This window comes from Manis javanica, chromosome 10, assembly GCF_040802235.1.
Source record: "Manis javanica isolate MJ-LG chromosome 10, MJ_LKY, whole genome shotgun sequence".
Lineage (NCBI taxonomy): Eukaryota > Metazoa > Chordata > Mammalia > Pholidota > Manidae > Manis > Manis javanica.
In genome coordinates, this window is record NC_133165.1 from 89,313,537 (window position 1) to 89,338,785 (window position 25,249).

At 42.8% G+C, this 25,249-nt stretch overlaps 1 protein-coding gene, 1 non-coding gene and 1 pseudogene across 2 annotated transcripts; all 3 read left to right on the forward strand.

Annotated features, from left to right (window-relative positions):
- Window positions 1-221: 221 nt before the first annotated feature.
- Window positions 222-1,154, forward strand: LOC140843801 (olfactory receptor 8S1-like). Its single transcript, XM_073214232.1, has one exon. It carries the CDS (start codon window positions 222-224, stop codon window positions 1,152-1,154), a length of 933 nt encoding a protein of 310 aa, XP_073070333.1.
- A 10,179-nt stretch (window positions 1,155-11,333) lies between these two features.
- LOC140844117 (U6atac minor spliceosomal RNA) lies at window positions 11,334-11,460 on the forward strand. The gene has a single exon (XR_012122370.1). It is a non-coding gene; the product is annotated as a U6atac minor spliceosomal RNA (small nuclear RNA).
- Window positions 11,461-16,759: 5,299 nt separating this feature from the next.
- Window positions 16,760-17,840, forward strand: LOC140843894 (olfactory receptor 8S1-like; annotated as a pseudogene).
- The last annotated feature ends 7,409 nt before the right edge of the window (window positions 17,841-25,249 follow it).

The window sequence follows — 25,249 nt, forward strand, 5'->3', positions numbered from 1 at the left end:
AAGTCTTGCTACTATTTTTAAGTTACACTTTTCTTTATTGAGTGTTCACTTGGTTGCTATAAACCTTCGACTGTTTCCCAGAAAACCTACAAAGTTGGTTCTTGACTGTCTGCTTGTTTGATGTTTCTATAAAGGAACAGGAGCTTGGAGCTCCACACTGCATCACTTCGCTGAAGTCACTCTCTGTTCCTCTTTTTATTTCTATTCTACAGTCTCTCCAAATGGCCTTGGGGAACCACAGCGCCATCACTGAGTTCATCCTCCTGGGGCTGTCTGCAGACCCCCACGCCCAGGCCCTGCTCTTTGTGCTGTTCCTAGTGATTTACCTCTTGACTGTGATGGGAAACCTCACGATGCTGCTGGTGATCAGGACTGATTCTCACCTCCACACGCCCATGTACTTGTTCCTGAGTCACCTCTCCTTCCTGGATCTTTGCTACTCCTCAGTCACTGTGCCCAAGCTGCTGGAGAACCTCCTGTTTCAGAAGAAAACCATCTCTGTGGGGGGCTGTCTGGCTCAGGTCTTCTTTGTGTTTGTCACAGGGGGCACTGAAGGCTGCCTGCTCTCAGTAATGGCCTATGACCGCTATGTTGCCATCTGCCACCCTCTGCACTACGGACAGATCATGAACAGCCAGCTCTGTAATAGTCTGGTGTGTGGATCCTGGGGCCTGAGCTTTCTGGATGCACTCATCAACATCCTACAGGCTATGAATTTGGACTTCTGTGAGGATCAGTCCATCCCCCACTACAGCTGTGAGCTGCCCTCTCTCTTTCCTCTGTCCTGCTCTGATGTCTCCACCAGTTTTACTGTTTTACTGTGTTCCAGTCTTGTGCATGGGCTTGGAACCTGCTTGTTGATCGTATTCTCCTACGTCCTTATTGCCTCCACCATCCTGAGTATCAGCTCCTCCTCAGGTAGAGGCAAAGCCTTCTCCACCTGCTCCTCTCACCTCACTGCAATCCTCCTGTTTTATGGCTCAGCTTTCCTTCGCTATCTCACGCCAACCTCAGGCTCACCCCTGGAGTTGATCGTATCTGTACAATACAGTGTGGTCACTCCCTTAGTGAATCCCCTCATCTACAGCTTGAGGAACAATGAGGTGAAAGCAGCTGTGAGAAGGACATTTAGAAAATATCTCCAATTTAGGTGACCAGGCACAGAAGATGACGGGGGTTTACTACAACATGATCTATTGTTTGCTAACACTAAGATCATTTTCTGAATGTCATGATGTTGGAGTTAGGAAAAGTTTCATATCAAGTTCACATAGCTGTTTGGAGATCAGGTTGAGAAAGGTGAAACAAATTCACTCTGGTTTAGGAGCAAACAAAACATCAAATAATTGTATTGATCCAGCCATTTTCCTTGAATCGTTTTTTTGCAACCTTGATGGGGCTTGATCCTAACCAATTTCCCTTTGTTATGCAGTTCATTGGACTACATGGAATAAAGTCACCTAACCATCACAGAAGGGAGCATAAAGCAAACCTGTTGCATCTTCAATCTGGGGAAGATTCAACAACTGGGGGAAAGGATGCACAGTATTATCAAGAATTTGGGCCTGGAGAGACCCAGGCCTAAGAAAGGTGGGAGCATCCAAAGGGAAATAAGCCAGCCAGCCCAAATACAGGAGGATCCACCATGGATTCACCAGATGCAAGTTTCTAAAATCTAATGGAAAGTTACACAAGGAAATATCCAGACTACTTCATAATGCAGAAATTTAGTAGAAAAGCATTTTGCTATCTGAGCTAGATGCTAAGAACTAGAGCAGAAGGCATAGTTTAAGGAGGAATATGGAAGGATTGGTGAAAAACAAGAGTAAGAGAGGAGGAGAACACAGTGAGAAATCCAGACCAGCTGGGAAATGCAAATTACTGGTTAACTTAAGTTTAGTGTGTATCTGATCTGGCCAAAAAACAATGACTCCTTGGGGCTACAGTGAAGGATGGAAGTTTTCTCTAAAATTCCACTTAATAAATAATTCCTGGAGATCTAAAATACAGTAGAATGATTATAAACAAACATCAAACTTGCTGAGACTATATCTTGATATTTCCCACCACAAAAAAAGAAATCATAATTATGTGCCATGATAGTATGCTGTAATGGCAGTCATACTGCAATATACCAATGTGTCAATTCAACATGTTATAAACGTGTACTCAATACACTTCCACAAATACGCATGTGAACTATATATCAATTTAAAATTTTCAAATAAAAATAAAAAGGTTTTAAGGCAAAATTTTCACATAAGCTCAGTACATTCTCACTGTGGTCCAACACTCAGCCCCAGAGATGAGGGTACTTCCATGAGAATGTGAAGCTGGAACCTGTGATTGTGCTGTAAGCTGCTCTTTGCCACACTTGTATAGCATGACGTTTCACAAGTGCAGCCAATGCAAATTGGATAGATGCATAAGTAACTGTTTCCGATTTTTAAAATATATTTAATCATCAAAATGTTCATCTCAGTTATGTTTAAAGATACAGTTCCCTGTGATATGGGAAAATAAGCTGTCAGGTGAAACAAGTCTCACTAAACACCTTCCTTAATAATTCCCAACAAGGTATCTCCCCAGTAAGTGGGCAACAGGAAAAGACATCCCAGCTTGCCTACTTTCAAAGCCCACAAGACTCCAGGGTTTACAGCTAAAGTTTCTACCTTAAAGTTCTGTAGCCTATATCTTGAGAATCCTGTAGGGCTTCCATAAGCTTCACTCTTCTACTTAATGAGTTAAAAGTTTGGCTTCAGACTGTGACCTTCGGGAATACAGCTCTCTGGCACTTCCGAGTTACACCAGCTCTATTAGCCTACCTGGTTCCCTTAAGCTAGATTATATCTGAAAGTTACTTGCTTCACTGATATTGTTTGCCCATATATAGAGTCGCCAAAGCAGGTAAATGAAGGGTAGCCTCTGTGTTGTTTTGGGGATGACCTGAGAGAATTCTCTCTGTGCTCTTTCTAGAATCAGACTATTGCCCACTGGATTTACTTGTGACATGGCAGGACAAAGGCACAATACAGATGATAAGTGTCTCAGATGGTTATTTGTCTATTCTTACTGAGACTTGTAAACAGAAAAACTTAACACGGATGCTTTCTGAAATTAGGTTATAGAAATATTGGTTCTACTGTGCATCATGATCACCTGATGAAAATGAGTTCTCATATTATGGTAAGAATTGAGCCAAAACATGACTTTTGTGCAAGAAAATCTCAGACCTCAATGATTTTTCTAAAGGCTCCCCTCATTCCCTCATGGAGACTTCCAATTTCTGCTTCCTCCCGCCCACACAGCCTTCGGTGCCTCGCCGTCTCAGGCACCTCCTTTCACCTGACTTTCTCTCACCATCTTCTCCTTGTGCTATAGACTGAGTTCCAGACACTAAGAAGTTTACGGTTGTTTCTCTCCTTGGAGGCCCTTGTCCTCAGTTGTTTTCAGCACCTACTAAATAAACTCTCTCTATGCTCTTCAGTGTTGCATGTGCACTGGGTGTGGAAACTGCACTGATCTGAGAAACTGACACCAGAAGCGAAGAGGTTCGCAGTCTAGGAAGGAGTGGGGAAAAAGCAAATCACAGTATAAAGAGACAAGTGGTCTGAGATCCTCCTCCTTCTCTAAATATGTAAATAGATCCTAAATACCTGTAGTAAAAAGTATACTTTTCTGTTACTAAGCACCCCATCAGCTCTGGTCACAAACAATATTAGTTGTTAAAGGGGAAAAGGAGGAGCAGGATCCAGAGAAGATTCTAAAGGAAATACTGAGGTGTGCGAACTTTGCCTTCCATGCACTCAAACCACAAATGTTGTGATCCTTCTTCCCTTTTCAGGTGGTCTAGGGACATTAAAGGCCTTTATCCTCTTCTAAGGTTCTTATATTCCCAATAATAGTTACCAGACCATCTGCCTTTCAGCACTCTCCTATCTTCAGCACTTTCTATCTCTCCTCTAGTCTTCAATAATCTATCCAGTCATTTATGTAATTAACTAAAATTTTCTGTGTGATTGCACTGAGTAGATACATTTTGAGACTTTTTTTCTTAGAATATCTTCTTGGAAATGATATAAGATCATTGGCTCTGAACAAGGTCCTAATTTATAATGACATTGATATTCATTGCCTCTCAGAATTCACTGAATTTTAAGTTTGGGCAAATGGTGATTTAGGTCAAATGAATTCACACTGTATAGCAGTATAAACTTGAGCCAAAAGTCATAGGGTGGAAGGTGATAACTAATTGTGACTATTTTTTAAATGACCCAGAAAATGCAATTTCTTGCTGTACTCCTCTTTAAGGTGATACATGACACGAACATATACAGGAAACCAAGAGGTGACCTACCTGAGAAGAGCTCAGGCACAACTACCCAGGGAAATTGTGAAATGACATACTTCGTTAAGAGCTTCACCCTGGCTTCTACTTTCTTCTTACCCTCTGTTCTCTATATAAGCACCCCACTTCCTTCTCTCCACCTCTTTCTGAATTTCAAAATGCCATTCAACTTCAATTGAGCTGAAGCCCCTGTGTTCCCTCTCTCTAGGTAGGTGAAGAGAATTTGAAATTAGTGCTTATTTTTCACTGCAAGGTTGAAATGAAGCCCAATTTTCAGTTGGTCACAGTCAGAGGATCTACTTTGGGAGCCAGGGGGGTAAACCACGGACTCTTACAAGGTCGGCTTTCGCCGGCCCTGCTGACAGGCTGTATGGACTGTCAGCTCAGAAGAGAGGTTTTCGAGCATTGGATCTCTAACCCACAGTTTCCACAAAATCCTTTGGATGTGCTGGAGTCTCCTTAGGCTGAATACTGGGAACAAAAAGGGGACGTAGGCAGGTCTGCACTTTTAGTAAATGTGGACAAACTAGAGAGCAAATATAAAGCAAATGTGTGACCAAAATCAGATACTAAATTACAATTTTGAGAAATTTTCCAGTTAAAGTGAATGGACTAAATTGACTGTTTACTACTGAATAATACAAATAGTTGTTTATTTCAACAAGATTCTACAAACTCAAAGACAAGAAAATTGACTTTCCATCTGGTCAATCATCTTTGCTTCAGAATCTGAATCAATTTCGGCGAGCAAACTGGGCTTTGAAGTACTCACCAGGTAGAGAAGTAATTCAAATATGGGATCTGATTAAGGATGGGAGTATGGGAACTTGCATAAATAAGAAAGAGGAACAGAAAGGAAAGTTATGAATAGCAGCGCATGGGCTGGACCAGCAGGAATGCAATCTGTTATGGTAAAGTCCTTGGGCAAGAACAACACGAAACTGGTGAAATTTCCCTGGGGGAAAGCTGGGGAATTCAGAGTCAGTTGAGAGTTCAGGATGACTATAAGCAGTTACCACACCAAGAAGGAGGGCTCAACTGTTTTTGACTAAAGCACCAAGAACACACAGTAGGAAAGGATAGTGATAAATAGTGTTGGAACTGAAAAGCTTCATGCAAAAAGTGAAACTGGACCCTATCTTACACCACTCACAAAAGTTAACTTAAAATGGATTAAGGGCTTAAACATAAGACCTGAAACCTTAAAACTCACAAAAGAAAACACAGGAAGAAAACTCTTTGATCCAAATGATTTTTTGGATATGACACCTAAAGCACAAATAAATAAAAGCAAAAATAAATAAACGGGACTATCAAACTTAAAGTCTTCTGCATATCAGAAGAAACAATAAAAAAGAAGAAAAGGCAACCTACAGAGTTGGGGTAAATATTTCTTTTCAAGCCATATATATAACATAGGGATAACATTCAGACTATATAAGGAACTCATCCAACTCAAAAAGAAACAAAATCCAATTTAAAAAATGAGCAAATCACCTAAACAGACATTTTTCCAAGGAAGACATCCAAATGGCCAACAGGTACATGAAAAGATGCTCAACATCACTGATCATCATGGAAATGCAAATGAAAACCATGGTGAAATATCACCTCACATAGTGATATTTTGGCCGCTATCCAAAAGACAAGAAATAAGAAGTATTGGTGAGGATGTGGAGAAAAGGGAACCCTTTTACAGTCTTGGTGGGAATGTGATTGGTACAGCAAACATGGAAAACAATATGGAGGTTCCTCAATAAAATAGAAATATAACTACCATATGATCCATAAATTCCACTTTGGGAATATATCCAAAGTAAATGAAATTAATATTTCAAAAAGATATCTACACTCCCATGTTCATTATAACATTACTCACAATAGCAAAAATCAAAACAACCTAAGTGTCCATCAGTGGATTAATGGATAAGGAAGATGTGGTATATATATATATATATATATATATATATATGCAGAGGAATATATGCCATAAGACAAAAGGAAACCTTGCCATTTGCAACAACATAAATGAAACAAGAGGACATAATGCTTAGTGAAATTATCCAGAGAAAGACAATATTTTATGATCTCACTAATTTGTTGAGGGGGGAGGCAGAAAGCCAAACTCAGAAACAGAGAGTAGAATGTTGGTTACCAGAGGCCGTGGACCTGAGGGAGATGGGGAGATGCTGTCAAAGCCTTCAGTTATGAGATGAGTAAGCTCTGGGTGACTCATATAAAGACTGGTGACTATAGTTAATAATACTCTGTTGTACACTGGAAATTTGTTGAGACTTTGTAACTGTGTGAGATGTTGGATGTGTTAATCAACCTGATCATGGTAATAATTTCACAAAGTATATGTATGTCAAGTCATCACATTGTGCATTTTAAATATATATCATCTAATTTTCAATTATAACTCAATGAAGCTGAAAAGGAAGGAAGGAAGGAAGGAAGGAAGGAGGGAAGGAAAGAAGGAAGGAAGGAAGGGAAGAGGGAAGGAAAGAAGGAAGGAAGGAAGGCAGGGAGGGAGGGAGGAAGGGAAGGAGTGAGGGGAAGGGAGGGGAGCTTAGAAGGAAAGGGAAGGGAAGTAAAGGAAAGGGAAGAGAAGAAGGGAAGGGAAAGCAGCAGACACCCAGGAGTTCCCATCCAGGGTTTCCATGGAGGGCCAGAAGCGATATCACCTAAGAAGTGATGTCACCCTGAAAATGACATCCCTGGATCCAGGCACAAGAAGGTAATATCACCAGAAGCAGAAGTGATGGCACCGGATATGAGATCAATCCAGAAGTGACATCATTACGAGCTGGTGTATATAAGTGGTGTTCAGAAAATAAACTGTGTCACTTGTCCACCATCAGCAGTCAGTGAACCTCCTGATCCCAGCTTTGGTTTCCATGTCTTTCTTACATACTTCTATGTGTTTTCTTTAATCTCCCCATCCACTCCTCTCAGGTTCATCTGGTTTGTGGAGCTGGTCTCCGCAGGTTTCCAGTAAGATTTCATAGCCGATTTCTGAAAAAAAATTCCTACCATTTGCAACAACATGGATGGAGCTAGAGGGTATTATGCTCAGTGAAATAAGCCAGGCGGAGGAAGACAAATATCAAATGATTTCACTCATCTGTGAAGTATAAGAACAAAGAAAAAACTGAAGGCACAAAACAGCAGCAGACTCACAGAACCCATAAATGCACTAACAGTTACCAAAGGGAAAGGGACTGGGGAGGATGGGTGGGAAGGGAGAGGTAAGGGGAAAAGGGCACTACAATTAGCATACATAATATAGGGGGGCACGGGGAAGGCAGTATAGCACAGAGAAGACAAGTAGTGACTCTACAGCATCTTATTACACTGATGGACAGTGACTGTAATGGGGTATGTGGTAGGGACTTGACAGGGGGAATCTAGTAACCACAATGTTGTTGTTCATGTAAGTGTATATTAATGATACAAAAAAATAAATTTTACATAAATTTTTTTAAAAAGCTACAGATAACAGAAGCCAGACACATGTAATATGATTTCATTTATATAAAGTTCAAGACAAAAAAAATAATGAGTGATGTGAGGATAGTGGCTGCCAATGAGAAATGGGTTTACAAGAAAGAAGCACGAGGGAATATTCTAAGCTGATGAACATTTCTGCATCCTGATCTGCGTGGTGGGTACACATGTGTACATATTGGAAAAAATCCATTGAGCACTACCTTTAAGATGAAGGCACCTTACACACTTGACTTGCATATTTTATGTTTCAGTACATAGGAAAACTTAACTGAAAGATCCATTCCCAGGCAGGTTTTCCCAGTTCCCATGGGTATGTATTATCCATGTGGTACAGCTGGCATGGTAAACAATCCCCATGCTCCCAAAGCAGGGAGCACTTCCCCCGACCAACCATGCTGAGACTGACCCCAGCTACTGGTCTAGACACCAGTGGGGCAGGTAAGGGAGGGTGAGGGACACTTCACTGGACAGCTGCCTCCGGTGAGAGGCTTCTGCATGGCATCGAAAAGAGGGAAAAACTGCTATACTCTCACCAGGGTTGGTGGGCCCATTCTGTGGGCCCTGCTGATTCAAGGATTCGGGAACTGAAGCGTATCCACCCAGATGTACAAATCCCAAGTCTTGTGGTTTCACTCTTTTCCTATTAAGACTCTAAATATGGTATATTTGCTGAACTGTGAATCAAGCCTCCTTTTGAATTCAACTGCTCTAATAATCAGGTCCCAGGCCCTATTTTAAGCCGAGTCTACCTTTTGGTTAAAGGAGAACTGTCTTCTCATAAATTCTCATAAAGGCCTTCTGGCTCTCACACCACACCCTAGGCTAGTAATTTTCTGACCCAAGCCTGTTGTTTCTGTCCCTTAGCACACCAACTACATTTCACAGTGGCAAACCAGAGGCACACTTCTTTTAATTGCCATTGTGCCCACATCTCTCAGTTGCTAAAGATGTCGCACATGCCAGTGCGTCCCCCTCTGCCCGTATCTCACCCCAGTCTAACGCGGGTAAGAGCTGTGCGGCTGTGACATGGGAACAAGGTGGGCAACAGTAACAGAGAGGTCTCAGGCAGTCCTGAGACTGACATTGTGAAGCTGGGCCCGTGAGCATTTGTTGGATAGGTTCCATCAGCAGCTGCTACACTATGAAATGAAGTGTGAGAATGATAAATGTATAAAAATCCCAGGGAACATTCAGTCCAACATTGAGCACAAACAAATAAAGTATTTAAGAAAGTGAATAAGCATAGTAAGATGGTAAAGGTTTCCTCCATCAACAAGGAAAACGAGGCAATTGGAATGTACACCAAGGAATGTAAAGCAGAGGAGAGGGCCTGGTAGGCTTTCCTGCTACTGAAAGAGGGGATGGAGGGCTAAGGACGAGTTTGGCCTGGCAGACTACGTGCAGATTCCTTCATCCACTATACTCTTTGGAGGTTGGCGGTATCCAGGGACCCCTGCGTTCCCTGCTCCCTGACTGCTCCTCGCCTGCCTGCGAGGCCCCTGCATTTTGTGCAGCCTGAGGTGAGTCTGTGCTGCCTCCTGAAGGAATGCCTTGCCCCGGGTACCTGAGGAGGGGCCAAGGTGAAGCATGTTGATAGAGGGATTTTTCAGGGTATTAAAACTTAACTCCTTTTTTCCCTGTGACCTGAAGAAAGCCTGGAATTATACATAAATAAGATAAATAGCCATTCTAGGAGTCAACAAGAAAGTAGACCTTTTTTACAGCCTAGTGTAATGAATTAACCAAGTTAATAGTGTTGGCACTTCTTCCAATAACACTTGGGGACAAACTCTTAAATTCTGGCCATAAAGTACAGAATACTAACTCAATAATCATCTTCAGTCATCCTTTAACATATACGGCAAGACCTTTAAACAAGTTAAAATACTGGTCCTCCTTTGCAAAATAAAAGACCAAGTCCAGCCCCCTGGCAACAATGTCCTGGGGCCTGATTACCTTAGAGATGCTCCCTTTCCTGGCCTCCCAAAAATCCTGTCTGATGGTGGAGAATGTGAAATTTCCATAAGGAAGGTATTTTGGGGTGACGAACTGGTTGCTAAGTGGTGAGTTTATGCAGTATTTCATGAAAGATTGAGAAAACAACGAACTTTCTATTAATGAATGAAGTTAATGAGAGATGCACGGTCTACAGCCTTCAAGCCACCCACCGGCCTCCTCAGGAGTGACCTGACAGGAAATGGAGTGCGTTTGGAGAAAGGTGCCAAGTTTTGTGGTAATGCTGAGTGTGGGAAGGGAAGGAAATGGAGCAGGAGATCACGGTCTCACCTCTGATCCGTGTCTTCCTATGTACAATACCAGTGATTGTGGGCACAGAACTCAGTGGCTTTTATAAAGCACCAGGCTTTTCCACTATAACTCTGATGTATACGATTAGACCCAGACCTCAAGTGGTTGGAATAATCACTATTTCAGATTTACTAACGTTGACAATTTTTTGCTACCCCCAGAAAGCATCAATCAAACCCCCAGAGTGAAGGTGAACCGTGGAAAGTCTGAGGTAACCTCACTAGCAATGGTGAGCTTTCTCTTGCCTGAACCATTCGTGAGCCTATCCTCAGTGAATCTGTACTGCCAACATCCCCTGTGAGTCCTGGCGTCTTGTCAGCTTGTTCAGAGCTAGGCAAATCTCCTCACCCATATGCCTGTTTGTGTGTGTGTGAATGTGTGTTGTGTGAATCTTTATCGCCTTTCCTGGACCCTACTTTATGAATATTTGCAATTTTGTCCATGTTTTTAACTTCCCCTTAGTCTTAATCTTCTGTGTTGATACAGTCAGGCACTGTTTATGGTGACTTTCTCTTGATGCTTTGCTTGTTGGACCTCCTGGCTGGCTCTCCTGAATCTAAAGACAAATCCACTTCTGCCTATTTGCAGTTTCCACTTCCTTAGCTACCTCTTTAAATGATGCTATCCTCCTCTCTTCTGTTCTTTGGAATCTTGTCTATCTATCCTACAATTTTTTTCTGGCATTGTATTATTCACTACCAACGTTTCAACAACCCCACGTATGGTGATGACTCCTTAATCTTTATCTTTAGTCAAATGAACCTCTGACTATAGACTCACATGTCCTACTGTATGTTCTAAGTGAATCTCAAATGCAACACACACAAAACAGAATACATTTATTCAAACCTACAAGCAACAAATATTTATTAAAATACCTATTATGAACCAAGTATTCTGTACAATCTACCTCCAATGATGTCATCCCCATATACTTTTCACATTAATACTGCAAAACTCTCATAGTCCTGTTTGTTTGCACTGGACTGGCAGCATAAATTAAATTGTGAGTAGCAGAAAATTTATTACATGAATATCATGTTCTTGCAACTAACTGTCTCATCTTCTGTAAGTCATTTTCATTTCCTGATTTAATAAAAAGAGGTTAAATCAGACTGTATGTTTACAAACATATTTTAGCCTTGAATACATTAAAAAAAATCCTGTGTGTATGACTGAGAAGAGGGTTAGCACTTCTCTTGACAAGAATCAAAGAGGCCCTGGGCCTTGTTTAACACACATACATTTAAAGGATTGCCACCTACTTCATGACATCATCCATCACATTATTAATGTTTTACATTATTTCTTCTAATGACCAGTTAGCCATATATGTTTTTATTATCATTTCAGTTGTTTCACTAGGGAAAGCATATGCATTCTTTTCTTATCAATTTATTTACGACTTCATTGTTTACACCTGATCACATATACCTCCTTCTTCTTGTTTCACTTCACACCATACAATGTACGTCTCCTATTTGCATAGATAATAAACCTACAACATTATATTTTCAAAACTTACCTAAAAACATTAAGAAATGGAGGTGATTAAAATAGAACTGCTCTGGACTAAGTGGAAGGCTGAGAAGAAGTATCTTCACTCACCTAAGTCCCCCTTCCTCCTACTCCCAATAAGGCTACATAAAATGGCTAGTGCTCAGTTATCTGTTTCCATAACAACTACAGAAAGAGCTCTCCCATCTCTTACCAACTAGTATCAAATTCAAAATAGTCAGAAATTCTAAAGCCTCTTACCTTATTTACGCCTCATATGTTAGAGATGCAATGAAGTCAATGAGCAACTTTACCCAAACAACTCACAAATCAGGATAAATTAGTCTCTACTACAAGGAGAAATGTTAGTTTCCCATATTTCCCATATCAAATGGTTAACATGCAATGAAATATTAAGAAATCATTAAAAATTGCTTCTAATATTTAACTTCCCTTGAAGGATGAAATTTCAAAAACAATGCCTATTTTTTACTTAGGAGGGCTTAGACGGGTGAAAACTAACATTTATTATTTATCTTCAAGTCCATCATCTCTCAGACCTAGTGCATACAACATAAAGCTGAAACACAAATGAATAAATTTTATGGGACTCTCATTAAAATAATACAGGCTTTGATTAAATTAAATCAGGCACATCCTCTCTGCCTTTTAGTTATAAGTAAATTCCATTTAAATGTTGATGACACTGTATCTGACTTCTGTCAGATAAATATGTATATATATTAACTTTAGATATTTGAATAACATAGCAGGAATTATTAATAACTCATTCTCAAATTCTTAATTCTGTAACAAATTATTTTTATTTTGATTATATTCTTAGAATATAGAAACTCTACAAAACAAAGGCCCCCCAATTTTTCCAGGGTGGGAACATGTCCTCTAATTTAATCAGTATAAGGGACAATTTCATTGTATAAGAAAATCATTTATCTAACTAGAAAACACCCTGGAGCTTAGTAATGTGTCACGGCTCACAGCCCTTGAAAATTCCTAAAGGGCATTCTCAGACCCATGTGGCCATGAGGAAACTGTCCTTCTACCAGTAGTCACGGTTTTTAATTCCCTTTCTTATTCTCCCATCCTGAGTCCCAACAACCTAATAATAGTTTCTTCTGGGCTTTAAATAGTTGCCATAAAGGAGAACTTTCAAATACTGTCCTGGAGAAAATCCCATGTGCCTCCTACTAAGTTTACCTTCTAGTTAACTGGAAACTGTGAGGTAGGTGAGACCAGAGCTCAGCCTCAGGCAGGGACTTAAGGGAATACAGGGCAGTGGCTCAGCTTCCCCAGGGCGCCCGACCCAGCCCACGGCTGCCCAAGCACACACGGCCTTCTGATTGGTTCTGCTAGATTTTTCTTTCTTGAAATGAAGCTCTCAGAATCATACTCAGAATCACAGATAAATGAATGAAGAGAAGGCATGTTACTGCACCTGATGTCATGTGAGAGGATTTTAAAGAAATAATATGCCAGTTGTGCAGAATATGTGCTTCTGCTTCTTTAGTGAGATTGTCTTTGTGTTTCCGTGTAGGGGCCTGCATTACAGAGTGAAACCATGCTAAATTAAGATATTCTAAAGCATTTATTCAGAAGAATAATCCTGAATCTGTGACATTTCCAGTGCTTCTAGACCTTGGACTATTCTAATTCCCAGCACTCACTGGCAGCAAAGAGAAATCTCTGCCTGGCATGTGGATGCCAAGCTCCGGGGACAGGGGTTCTCTTAGGTGGAGACTTTACCAGTGATGTGTCATCCATGACAAGGCACACAGAAAACTATCTGTACCCTCCAGAAAAAAATGAGAACATGCTAAGGCCTTCCTTGTTTTCCTTATGTTCCCTCTATTCTTCTTCCTGGAAAATTCAGTGCCTTCATCTGCTGACTCCCTTCTCCTGCACTCCACCCACTGCCGCTTAGGGATGCCTTCCATTCACTCCCTCCTCCCCCCTGAGCTGGAGATGGAAACTCCCCACTCCCTGCCCTGCCAGCTTCCCTCCTGGATGGAACCCTGATGTCTCTACTCTCCCAAGCAAGCGCTTGCTCCAGCTGCCTTGCACAGCTTTTCAGAAAGGTCTGCTTTCCCTCCCTGCACAACACTGGGGACAGGCACCTCTCACAGCCTGGGCAAAACCCAAACATGGCTGAAAACTGACACCTGGAATGAAATACGGGTATCAGAGATAGAGTGGATTTTTGTACCTACTTATTTCCTGCTTGGCCAGAATTCCATTGACTTAATGGAAGTAAACATTTTCTGTTATTAATACTGCATTCGCATCTTCAGACCCAGTCCCACTGGGACAGTGCAGAGAGCACGGAGAGGACGGCTCTGAGAAGAATCCCAGGTGCTAAAGTCCGTCCTGCGGCCGCCTGCTGCCAGCGCTATGTCACCCTCAGCCTCTGGGTTCACTCCAGCCAACCTGTCCAGCCTGACCTTTCAACACCCCATTAGCCCATTTATTCATTCCAAAAACAGCTTCAAGCAACCACTGTGGGCAAGGCTTGTCTAGAAAACTTCTAAAATCTTCGTTTCATATGCTGCTCCTTCACCATGGTAACCAGCCCACCACTGGCTCACGTGTTCTCTGCTCTCACCGCAGGTGAGGTGGACAGCAGTCTGCCCTGTGTCAATATGTAGTGAGGCCAATGTCTCCCATTCCATACGGCAAATAAAAGCTCAGATTTATTTCCCTCAGAACCCTGTCCCATCTGTGTAAGGTGTTTAGGGCAGGAAGGGTGGTGGGCTCCTTTCTCTGTGATCCTCCTAATCACAGGACACACTTAATTGCTGCCAGGATGCACACAGGTTAGGTTAAAAAAAGATTATCAGGAATAGAAGATACTCCAGAAATATTCTTTCATTGTGAGATCGGAGCCCATCAGGAAAACTGTGGCCAGGTCCCCTTGTCTGTGAAGGTGGAAGAAGGGAAGTGATATTCAGATTACCTTGATAATCCTAATTCTTTCAAATATGTTAAACTGTATAAGTCTTAATGAGAATGGAATGAATTTATCATTTTACTTTGCCTCTAAAGATTCCCTGTAAAATGTTTACTTTCCTTAGCATCTACAATTACTCATGCAGGACCCTCAAAAGGAAATTCCCCAGTGCTCACACTTCTACCTCACTGGACCCAGGTCCTGCAGGCATGCAAGAAGGGATAGTGCCCTGTCTGTCCAGGCTCGCAGGTCACCTGGGGTTGGGTAAGATGAGCTGAAGCTTGGACGCATGCGTTTGGTGCTGTGATCAGAATCAAGTGCCTCTCATGGGTTAGTATGGGGTCATAGATTGCTGGCAAGAGTAGAATGGCCAGAAACAGGTACTCTGTGAAAAGTAGTATTAAAATTTTTTCAACAGTCTACCTGGGATCAGGTAGTTGAGTGCAAACAAAGGCAGAAGACTGGTTATTTAGCCTAACTGCTAGTCATGCAGGAGTCTTCACATAGGACATGACCTACCACCTAGCCCCATCAATTAGGCTTCAAAATGCTTCTAAGTCCAGCACCACTACTCACTTGTGCTGCCCACCGTCCTGGTCCCTTAGACACAACTGAGACTAGGGGAAAGATTTTGAAAGATACAGTAAGAGAATATATATGAATTTTTCATTCTGACCCTTATAAGACAACAGAACATTAATAGACTCACACCAAAACTGTAAGGTCCTCCAGATGATGGTGGCAAAATGCCTGTGGCCTCTACGGAAATGAGATCTCACCAGAGATATTGCACACATGAGGTGACATAATCCATGTAGATAATAGCATCCTTAAAATTCAGCAGAGACAGCCCAGTGCATCCTGGGTAGGCAGCATGGGAACCTTATGGGGAACAGTTCAGCAGCACTTTTTCTGGGTGTTTGTGCTGTTGGGAGCATCAGCGTAACAGGAGATTGTGTTGGAGTGGTCAGGAGGTCTTGTGGGAAGCATATGTGAGATGCCTTCTGGAAACTTCCAGAATCATTTAAGAGGTATCAGCCCTGAAACTAACACAGAATTTGTGCAAAGTCAAAGAACTGATGACTTAACAATGGTTGTCGTTGAGATGTGGTCCATGTTCTCAAGGAGCTCACTGTCTGGAGGGGAAAACTCAATATATGTCTAACATTAAATGAGAAAAGAAGCAGATTTCAGACTATGACATAAGACAAGGGACCCAGAAAGCTGTGTGTTTGGGTGGGAGCAGTTGACACAGGCACAAGGGGAAAGTGAGGCTGAAAGGCCCCTGAGACTTTGGGTTGATGCAATTAAGGAGGAGGACATTGAGGTGGAGAACAATGTGAACACAGAACATATAGGCCCATTTGGCATCAAAAACAGACAAAATGGGTGAAAGATTAGGAAAGATGAGGAATTTCAACTGTAAGAGTAAAAAACTAGTCTGTACTCTTGTGACCAACCTAGAACTGATTTTTAAAACATTTGAATTTATTTCCTCATTCTTATACCTTTTGGCAAAATGGGATTATTAAATCTCCCTGAATATCAGTTTTTTCATAAAGAAAATGGATATAAGAGTGCCTGCCATAAAGAATCACAAAACTGCAGTAAGGACAAACTGAAAGAGTGATTGAGAAATGGCCCTACATACAAAACTTATTAAAATAGAATATGCAGTTAGGATGTTAAAAGCTTTTGGATGACTGTGAACAAACAAATAATGACTGGGAATCAAAGGAGAGAAGATTTAGAACAACTGCTGCAGATATGTGCTATAATGTTTTTTGAAAACTAAATGTTTACAAGTATTTTTAAAATATAAGAAGAATGCAGTAGAATCTCAATAGTATCAATGTGTAATGGAGGCAGAGATAGTCATTTTTCCAGTTAAATCCCTATGGAAGAAGAGTAAGAGTCTCTGAAGTATGTGAATTGTGACCCAAGATCAGTAATGATAAAACAATAAAAATTCTTACTGCCATACAGTGAGGACAACTTGGAGATGCTCCAACACAGAGTGTAGACAGAGAAGGAAGGATGATAAGAAGGGGTAATGAGCTGCAGGAGATAAGAGAATTATAGAACTTCTCATCCTCTTTCTATTTTATTCAAGAAGTTATCCTCCACGAATGGCCTTGAGGAAGCACCGCATCGTCACCGAGTTTGTTCTCACGGGGCTGTCTGACAACCCCCACATCCAGGCCCTGCTCTTTGTGCTCTTCCTGGGGATTTACCTCCAGGCCCTGATGGGGAACCTGACGCTGCTGCTGCTAATCAGGGCCAGTTCCCGCCTGCACACACCCATGTACTTCTTCCTGAGCAATCCGTCATTCCTGGACCTCTGCTTCTCCTCTGTCACCCAGCCCAAGCTGCTGGAGGACCTGCTGTTGGAGAGGAAAACCATCTCAGTGGAGGGCTGCCTGGCCCAGGTCTTCTTTGTGTTTCTCACTGCAGGGACTGAAGCCTGCCTGCTCTCAGTGATGGCCTATGACCGCTATGCCGCCATCTGCCACCCTCTGCTCTATGGACAGGTGATGAGCAACCAGCTCTGTGTGAGGCTGGTGCTTTCATTGTGGGGTCAGGCCTCTCCCAATGCACTTGTCATAGTGCTCTTGGGTGTTGACCTCGACTTCTCTGATGCCCACACCACCCACCACTACACCTGTGAGCTGCCCTCCCTCTTCCCTCTGTCTTGCTCTGATGTATCTATGAATGTCAGCGTCTTGTCCTTTTCTACTGTACTACTTGGGCTTGGAAACTTCCTCCCAATCTTCTTTTCCTATGCCTGTATAATACGCAACACCCTGAGCATGAGCTCCACCACAGGCAGGAGCAAGGCCTTCTCCACCTGCTCCTCCCACCTCATTGCAGTGATCCTGTTCTTTGGCTCTGGTTTGATTCGTTACCTCCTGCCTCCCTCTGGTTCCTCCCTGGATTTTCTCTCTTCTCTGCAGTACAGTGTGATCACACCCATGCTGAATCCCGTCATCTACATACAGCCTAAAGAACAAGGAGGTAAAGACAGGTTCTTCTCATTGGAGAAATATTTGCAATACCTTAGGTGGTGAGCTAAGATGCATTTACTCAATAAAATTGCCAAGCTTAAATTTCCTCTTATGTTCCCTCTTGGCTCTGGCTGCACAGGTAATTCGGGTGCCTGAAAGACCCAAGAGCATTCTTGAACATCCTAGTGTAATGACTGAGGAGTAGGGGCTCTTGATTTCAGAGGCCAATTTGGGAATACTAAACTCCATTGATTGGAAACTGTGAATACATTTTTACAAAGTACATCAATAAGATAACAAAATAATCAGGATGAAAAGATTACATGCAGAGATGACTTGATTTCCCAAAAGGCACAAAAAACACTTGTATGATTTCTACCTGAATTGTTTGACAGTAAAAGATTTAAACGATTCTTTCTATATTTGGTAAGTGTTTCATGATAAATTGTCAGATTGGAAGAATTACAGTTGAAATAAATAACCAGAAAAGAACAGTTACTATTGCTTATATTACTTAGCACAATTATGTACTTTTTCCTCAGTGCAGTTTGTGAAGATAAGATTTGAGATTTAAATTTTGGTAGGGAGGAGAAGAGTCTGTATTTGGAAATGACAGGATTACCCAGAAAGCCTAAGAAAACTCTTTTAGAAATGAAAAGGAATTGACACTCCAAGACGCATTCTTGAGAATTCCTTTCTCTTTGGGAGACTACAGTCTTTGCTCTTACAAACTTCAACTGATTGGATGCGACCTGCCCACATAGTGGAGGGTAATCTGCTCTACGCAGTCAACCAGTTTAAATGTTATTCACATTAAAAAAATACCTTCGCAGCAACATCTAGCCTGGTGTTTGATCTAATAACTGAGCACACCATAGCCTAGTCATGTTGACACATAAAATCAACCATCACAGTCTCTGAGCAAAAAGAAACCGATGTTATCTAGCAGGGATATAAGAATTCCAGAGAGGATTAGGTCCATTAGTAATACTCAACAAATAATAGGATTAAGAAAGTGTGTAAATGTATGGATATGTTAAAGAAGGCATGGGTTTCTTCTATCAACCATAAAAATTAAGTCAACTAGAATACGTAGGAAAGATAACTAAATCTATGCCAGAAAGTGATGGCCAACCAGGAAGATGTTCAATGTAGCATGATTTTGAGAAACTGGTGGAATGGAAAGAAAATGTTAATTTAAACTTGATTCTTTGAGTACTGCCCCATAAGCAGCACAAATCCAGGGTCACTAATAGATGAAATCTCACTACTGTTCTTCAGGGAATAATGTGTCTGTTATTCCACTGCTTTTGGCTTTTAATTTTCCAAATTAATCCATAAACACACATAAGCACAGTTACAGTTATAAAATCCAGGGTAAATATAAAAGTCCCAATGTAAAATATTGAGTAAGAAGAAAAGTGTTGAGAAAAGAAACAAATAAAAGGAGAAGAGAACCAAACAATAGAAGAACTAATGCAATCATATTTCATTGCACAAAGATATGCTGTCTCAAATGGACACAACCAGAAATATAGTTGTGCTAGATATTGTCTGTTGATTTTTAGCATCATCTCAGCTGTCCTGAGACCTCCCTCCAATGACAAGAGCTGGAAGCCTGGACACTGCATTTCCCGTACTTCTTTGCCAATTGCATTTCAGTTTAGATCCTGCCAAGATGATCTGCCTCTTTCTGACTGCCTGTTATTGGCAGGACCTAAATTGAAATGTATGGACTTAGAAGGTATTATGTTAAGTGAAATAAGCCAGGCAGAGAAAGACAAATACTGTATGATCTCACTTTTATGTGGAATTGAAAAGCAAAACAAAACCGAATGAACAAAACAGCAGTAGATTTGTAGACACTGAGAAGTGACTGGTGGTTACCATAGGGGAAGAGTTGGGGTGTGTAGGTCAAATAGGTGAAAAGGGTAAAGAAGGATACGGAATATAAATTAGTCATGGGATGAAAGTACAGCATGGAGAACAGAGTCAGTAGTTCTGAAACATCTTTCTATGTTGACAGATAATAACTACACTAGTTGGAATGAGCATTTAATAATGTAGTTAAATGTCAAAACACTATGTTGTATACCTGAAATAAATATAATATTGCATATCAACTATACTTCAATTTAAAAAAGGATAGAATTCATCACCACCACCAACACAAAAAAGAGGTAGTCAGTCATAGAAGGTCAAGTAAAAGCTGATGTCATCACTGTCTTTCGGACATTGTTGAACAGATAAGTGTGTTTTCAAATACATAGATTAGATTTTACAGCCTCTGACAAAAATTAATGGAGCATGACAAAACTAATTTTGACAGCAGATCACAACTAAATTTCTACATGCACCACAATGTTTGGGGACAGCCCTATCTGTGGAACTCTTTGTTCCTTCTTTCTTGATGGCTTCCCTGCCTGTGATGGCTTGCCTCTGCATTCTGCAGAGTTTAACCTAAGCCTGCACTGCTTTCTCAATGGATACCTTGCCCAAATGAGCTTGTCTAAGAGACCCAGAGAAAGCTTCTTAGAAGAGATATTTTACAGGTACTGAACCCTAGGCCCCTACTTCTTTGAAATCTGAGGGAAGGCAAGAACTGAATATGTAAATGACCAGCCAACCACTCCTGGGTCCACAAGGGAGTAGTCCTTTCTTACAGCTTAGCACAGGTGCTGCCAAATTATCAGGCTCAAAATAATGATGGCACCCCTTCTGATAACACCTTGAAATTCTTAAACTTCTCTCACAGAATAGAAAAGAAATGCTTCCAAAATCAACAATCATCTTCAGTTACCCTTTTGTGTATACTGAAAGACCTTTAAAACAAGTTAACACTGTATTCTCTGGTCTGCCAATGCAAAAAGGCTGAGCCCGGTCCACAGCTAGCATGGTCATCGGACCTCAGGGTGTTAGAAATCTTCTCACTGGCCTCCCAACATCTTGGCTCACAGTGGAGAGTCCAAAAATTCCATATAGAGAGGATTTGGGGCAGGCAAACTAGCTGGGAGGTGTGAGATTTTGCAGTATTGCTTGAAATATTGGGAAAATAAAAAAAATTCTATCAAAGAATGAAGATGCTGGAAAAAGGTCTAAAGGATTTCAAGCCACTCCCGGGCACCCTCCTTTATTTGGGACCTTGCCCTATGTCTCTCTTCATCTGGCTTTGTTAACTTGTATCCTTTGTGGAATCCTTTATTAAACTGGTAAACCTACATGTTTTCCTGAGTCCTATAAGCCACTCTACTAAGTTAATCGAATTTAAGGAGGAGGTCACTGGAACCTCTAATCTGTAGCCAGTAGGTCAGAAGCACAGGTAACTGCCTGGAGTTTGGGACCAGCATCTGGAATTGGGGGTGGGAAGGCAGTCTTACAGTATGGAGCCCTTAACCTGAGGAATCTGGTGCTGTCTCCTGGCAGATAGCGTCAAAACTGAGCTGAGTTCTTGGGCACTGTGCTGGTGTTTGAGAATTGCCTGGTGTTGTCTGTACAGGAAGACCTGCCTTCTCCCCTAACCCCTATGCATTGGAATCATGTCCCAGAACCCGAGAGGAGTTATACTGTTACACTGTTAACCATGGAATAACATACTAATGCTATTGTTGTAATAGAAGAAAAAGCAACAACATCTAATTCTCAAAACAACAAAAGGGACCAAACAAAATATTGAGTCCCCTTTTGGGAAAGATTCAAGTGCTCAGAGTGGGGTTAAGCATGAAAAGGAAGAGGGAATGGGCCAGAGATTCACTATCTCATCCCTGCCCCATTGATATTATTCAATACATAATGCATGTGGTTTGAGGTCAGAATTTAATGGACCTTTCAAGAAAGGTCAGATTTCCTATGTTAACTCTGATTTACTGTCTAAAATCCAAAGCCCAAGCAGTTGGCTAATCAATAATTCAAATTAATAACTGAGATATCTTTTCCCTCTACTAGAAAGTATCTAACAGATGCCAGGGAGGGGATAACGCAGAAACCTGAGATAACATGACCAGCAGTGGTGAGATTTCTCTTCCCCCCAACCCTCCCCAGTCCTTGGCCTGGCCATGGTTCTCACTCAGCTTGGCCCCACCAAAGGATAAGAATAGAAAAAGAGAGATGGTGTTGGGCAGAAAAATATATGTAAATGAGCTGGCGTGTGCCAGTCCTGCCATCCTCTTGGCATCCTAAGATTAGCTGCTATTTCATTTTGGTTTGGTTTGCCTGGCAGTACGAAACTAGCAACCACAGTGATTGCAGTTTTCAGCCTTCCTAGCACGAGTCAATCCATTCGGTCCATTTCCATTTTGGAAAGTGACAACCACTCTGAAGAGATAATGATCACCCAAAACTATTTTAGAATTTTTATCTATTGGAAAGGGCAAGGTTGTGGAGAATAGAAAGTGTAACATAAAGAGCAAAAAATGGATAGTATTGCCTCAACCAGTTTTGTAAATGGATTAGGAAAAGCAAATGATATCTATATCAGTTTTAAATACATGGAAGAAAGGAATGTCACAGCAAGGGTGCTTAGTCAGGGAGATGAGCTCCTGTGTAGTAAGTCAGAATCCCAGTGTGAGATGGTGATGTCTGACGTGTCACCATCATGAGATGGTGAGAGGGTCCAGGGGCAAAGGACGCCAGGGAAGCGTCTGTGACAGGATGTATGGAAGGTGACTGGAGCTGTGATGTTTCCTCCCACACTGTGCTTTATTCTCTTGCTCATTCCCACCTGGCCCGGCTTAGAGGAACCAGAGAACAAAGACACCAAAATCCTTAGATTCAAAGTTGAAAATGCAAGAAAATACTGTCTAAACATTCAACTAGACTGACCCTCACTAAGCTGTGGAGAAGGAGCAGAAGGAAATTCAGGAGAGTTGGTTGTGAGCACGTGGGACTCTGCCATCCTGCCATCCAATCTCTGCTCCACGTTTGCTGTGTGTTTATGGGTACTCAAAATTAACTCTCTCCTTAAGTATGAAGTTGTAAAAGCAAGGGAGAATCGAGTCTTGTTTCCATGTGTGGTTCAGGAAGACGGTAAGCCTTCTGAAATTCCCCCACGAACAATAATGTAGCCACCACGGGCCTGAGAAAATAGTATGAATTATGTAGCTGTAAGTAGCTCAGAGACATCTCTGAATTTCTTTTGGACTTACAATGGCCTGGGAGATGAAGATTTCAGTGTCTCTACTAGAGGTGGGAGGATATTATTTTACAGTGAGAGAGCTAGGGCGGCAAAGTGTCGCATGCGAGGAATAAGATGTCGTTGAATTAGAGGATTCAATGTGGGCAGGACTACCAGCAACAGGATGAGGCTGATTCATGTCACTTGGAGTGCCAAGAAGCATACCTGAGGACAGTCAGGGAAGGAATAGAAAAAGGGAGATGGTGTTGAGCAGAAAAATACGCATAAATGAGCTGGTGTGTGCCAGTCCTGCCATCCTCTTGGCATCCTAAGATTAGCTGCTCTTTCATTTTGGTTTGGTTTGCCTGGCAGTATGAAACTAGCAACCACAGAGGGAGTTACACCTGTCACATAGCTAAGGTCACACAATCAGTCTTCACACCCACGTCTTAACCACAATGTGCCTCTGTGGTCGGGTTGGAGAGGAGATTATTTTGCCCCCAACCCCCACTACATGCATGTCACTTGACAGCCTGGGGCTGGGAGCAGAGGACTCAGGGCCATATAGACGCCTCCATTCCCCCGACCCCCAGCCTAGCCGCTCACACAGGGGACACACACCCAGGGGCTCAGGGCGTCCTCCTCCCAGCTCCTGGGCCTCCTCCTGAAGGCAAGGTGGGATTTCTGGGTCACAGGCCCCATTTCCGGTGGGACTGCGGTTGTCACCCTGAGGGGCGTTGGCTGCCTTGGTGCAGGCGATGCGGCTGCCTGGACCGGGAGATGCGTGTGTCCATTGGTGAGTCCTGGCTCTCCTCCCCCCAACATCGGCCCTCCCTGGTCCCTGGGGAGCACTCACCGCCCTGAGAGGTGTCAGGGAGCCGTACCTGGGCATCCGGGAGACTGACAGAGGCCCCTAGGTTGAGGTCATGCCTGGGACCTGGGAGTACCTGTGGACACAAAAAACAAGTGGATGAGCCAGGGTCCTCCCACCCACCCCAACTGTCCCCTCGCCCTACACGATGCTGAGCTTCTCAGGCCCATGGGCATGGGCTGGCTGGTGGCGAGTGGCCCCACATCGGGGGGAGCCCTGTGGCCTTCTACACCAGGCCATTGAGGCCTGGTGGGGATATGGAGGTCAGGGGGCCAGGCTCCCCCTCTTCAGCTCCTCCCCAGGCCTTTCCGTGGCCTCAGAGATCACCTTCGCAGGGCCTCTGGGAGATGTGCTGGGTGTGGCGGAAGAGCTTATTGTCTCTCCACCCCGTCCCCTTCATGTGCTCTGACACATGTAGAGACGCTGAAATCTTCATCTCCCAGGCCATTGTAAGTCCAAAAGAAATTCAGAGATGTCTCTGAGCTACTTACAGCTACATAATTTATACTGCTTTCTCAGGCCCGTGGTGGCTGCATTATTGTTCGTGGGGGAATTTCAGAAGGCTTACCGTCTTCCTGAGCCACATATAGAAACAAGACTCGATTCTCCCTTGCTTTCACAACTTCATACTTAAGAAGAGAGTTAATTTTGAGTACCCATAAACACACAGCAAACGTGGAGCAGAGATTGGATGGCAGGATGGCAGGGTCCCACTTGTTCACAACCAGCTCTCCACCCTGAGGAGGGAGGAGAGGTCACTAGTCCCCAAGGCCACGCCAGCCACTCTTGTGCTGTGCCTTCAGCCAGGCCACCCAAACCCCTCTTCACCTCTCTGACTCCCAGCCAGACCCCTGGGCTTTTCTATCAAAGCCCTACCCACTCCTGGCTGGCACTGTGGGGTGGGGTTTGTGAGCCCCCAGTGGCAGTGCCAGCTCAGAGCCAGAGCTCAGGGATTGTGGGCTGACCAACCAAGGCACCTTGCTTGCCTTCCTCCTTCCCCAGCCACATCCCTGTCCAGCTCCTACTCACCTCCAGTGTTGAGGTGTGGGGGGCTCCTATTCGGGAGGCTCACAGGGGCCAAAGCTCACTGTCACATGGCCAGAGGAAGGGCAAGAAGTGCACTGGCAGGCAGGGCTGGGTGTCAGGCTCCCAGCCCCCATGCCACACTGCTTGCCTCCATTTGGGAACAGCTCCCACTTGAACCTGCTGAGCAGCCACCCCACCCTTCTTCTGGTGACAATGCCAGTTTCCTCCTCTTTTGGTAAACACATCCCTGTGCCTCTGTGGACCTATCAGTCAAGAGGCCAAGGAGTGGGACTACAAGGTGGTAGCCAGGAATTTAAACCCCTAGTGACACAAAAATTGTAAACCACAGGATTTCATTATCCCACCCCCAGGGCCTTGAGAAAACCCAGGCTTGATTCCTTTCTGATACTTGGTTCTGTACAACTTTCTTACAAATACCACCTCAGGACCTTTGCACTTGCTATTCACCCATGGTATTCCCTTGGTTCTCTGTCCTTTCATCAGGTCTCTGCTCAGATATTGCCTCCTCAAAGAGGCCTTTTGTTAACCCCCTCTGTCTAAAGCAGCAGCCTCCATCACACGCTATCTCCTTATCCTGTTTTATTTT

Bases quoted from the DNA above. Each gene is read 5' to 3' on its own strand.
- LOC140843801 (XM_073214232.1), top strand. From the start codon at position 222: ATGGCCTTGGGGAACCACAGCGCCATCACTGAGTTCATCCTCCTGGGG.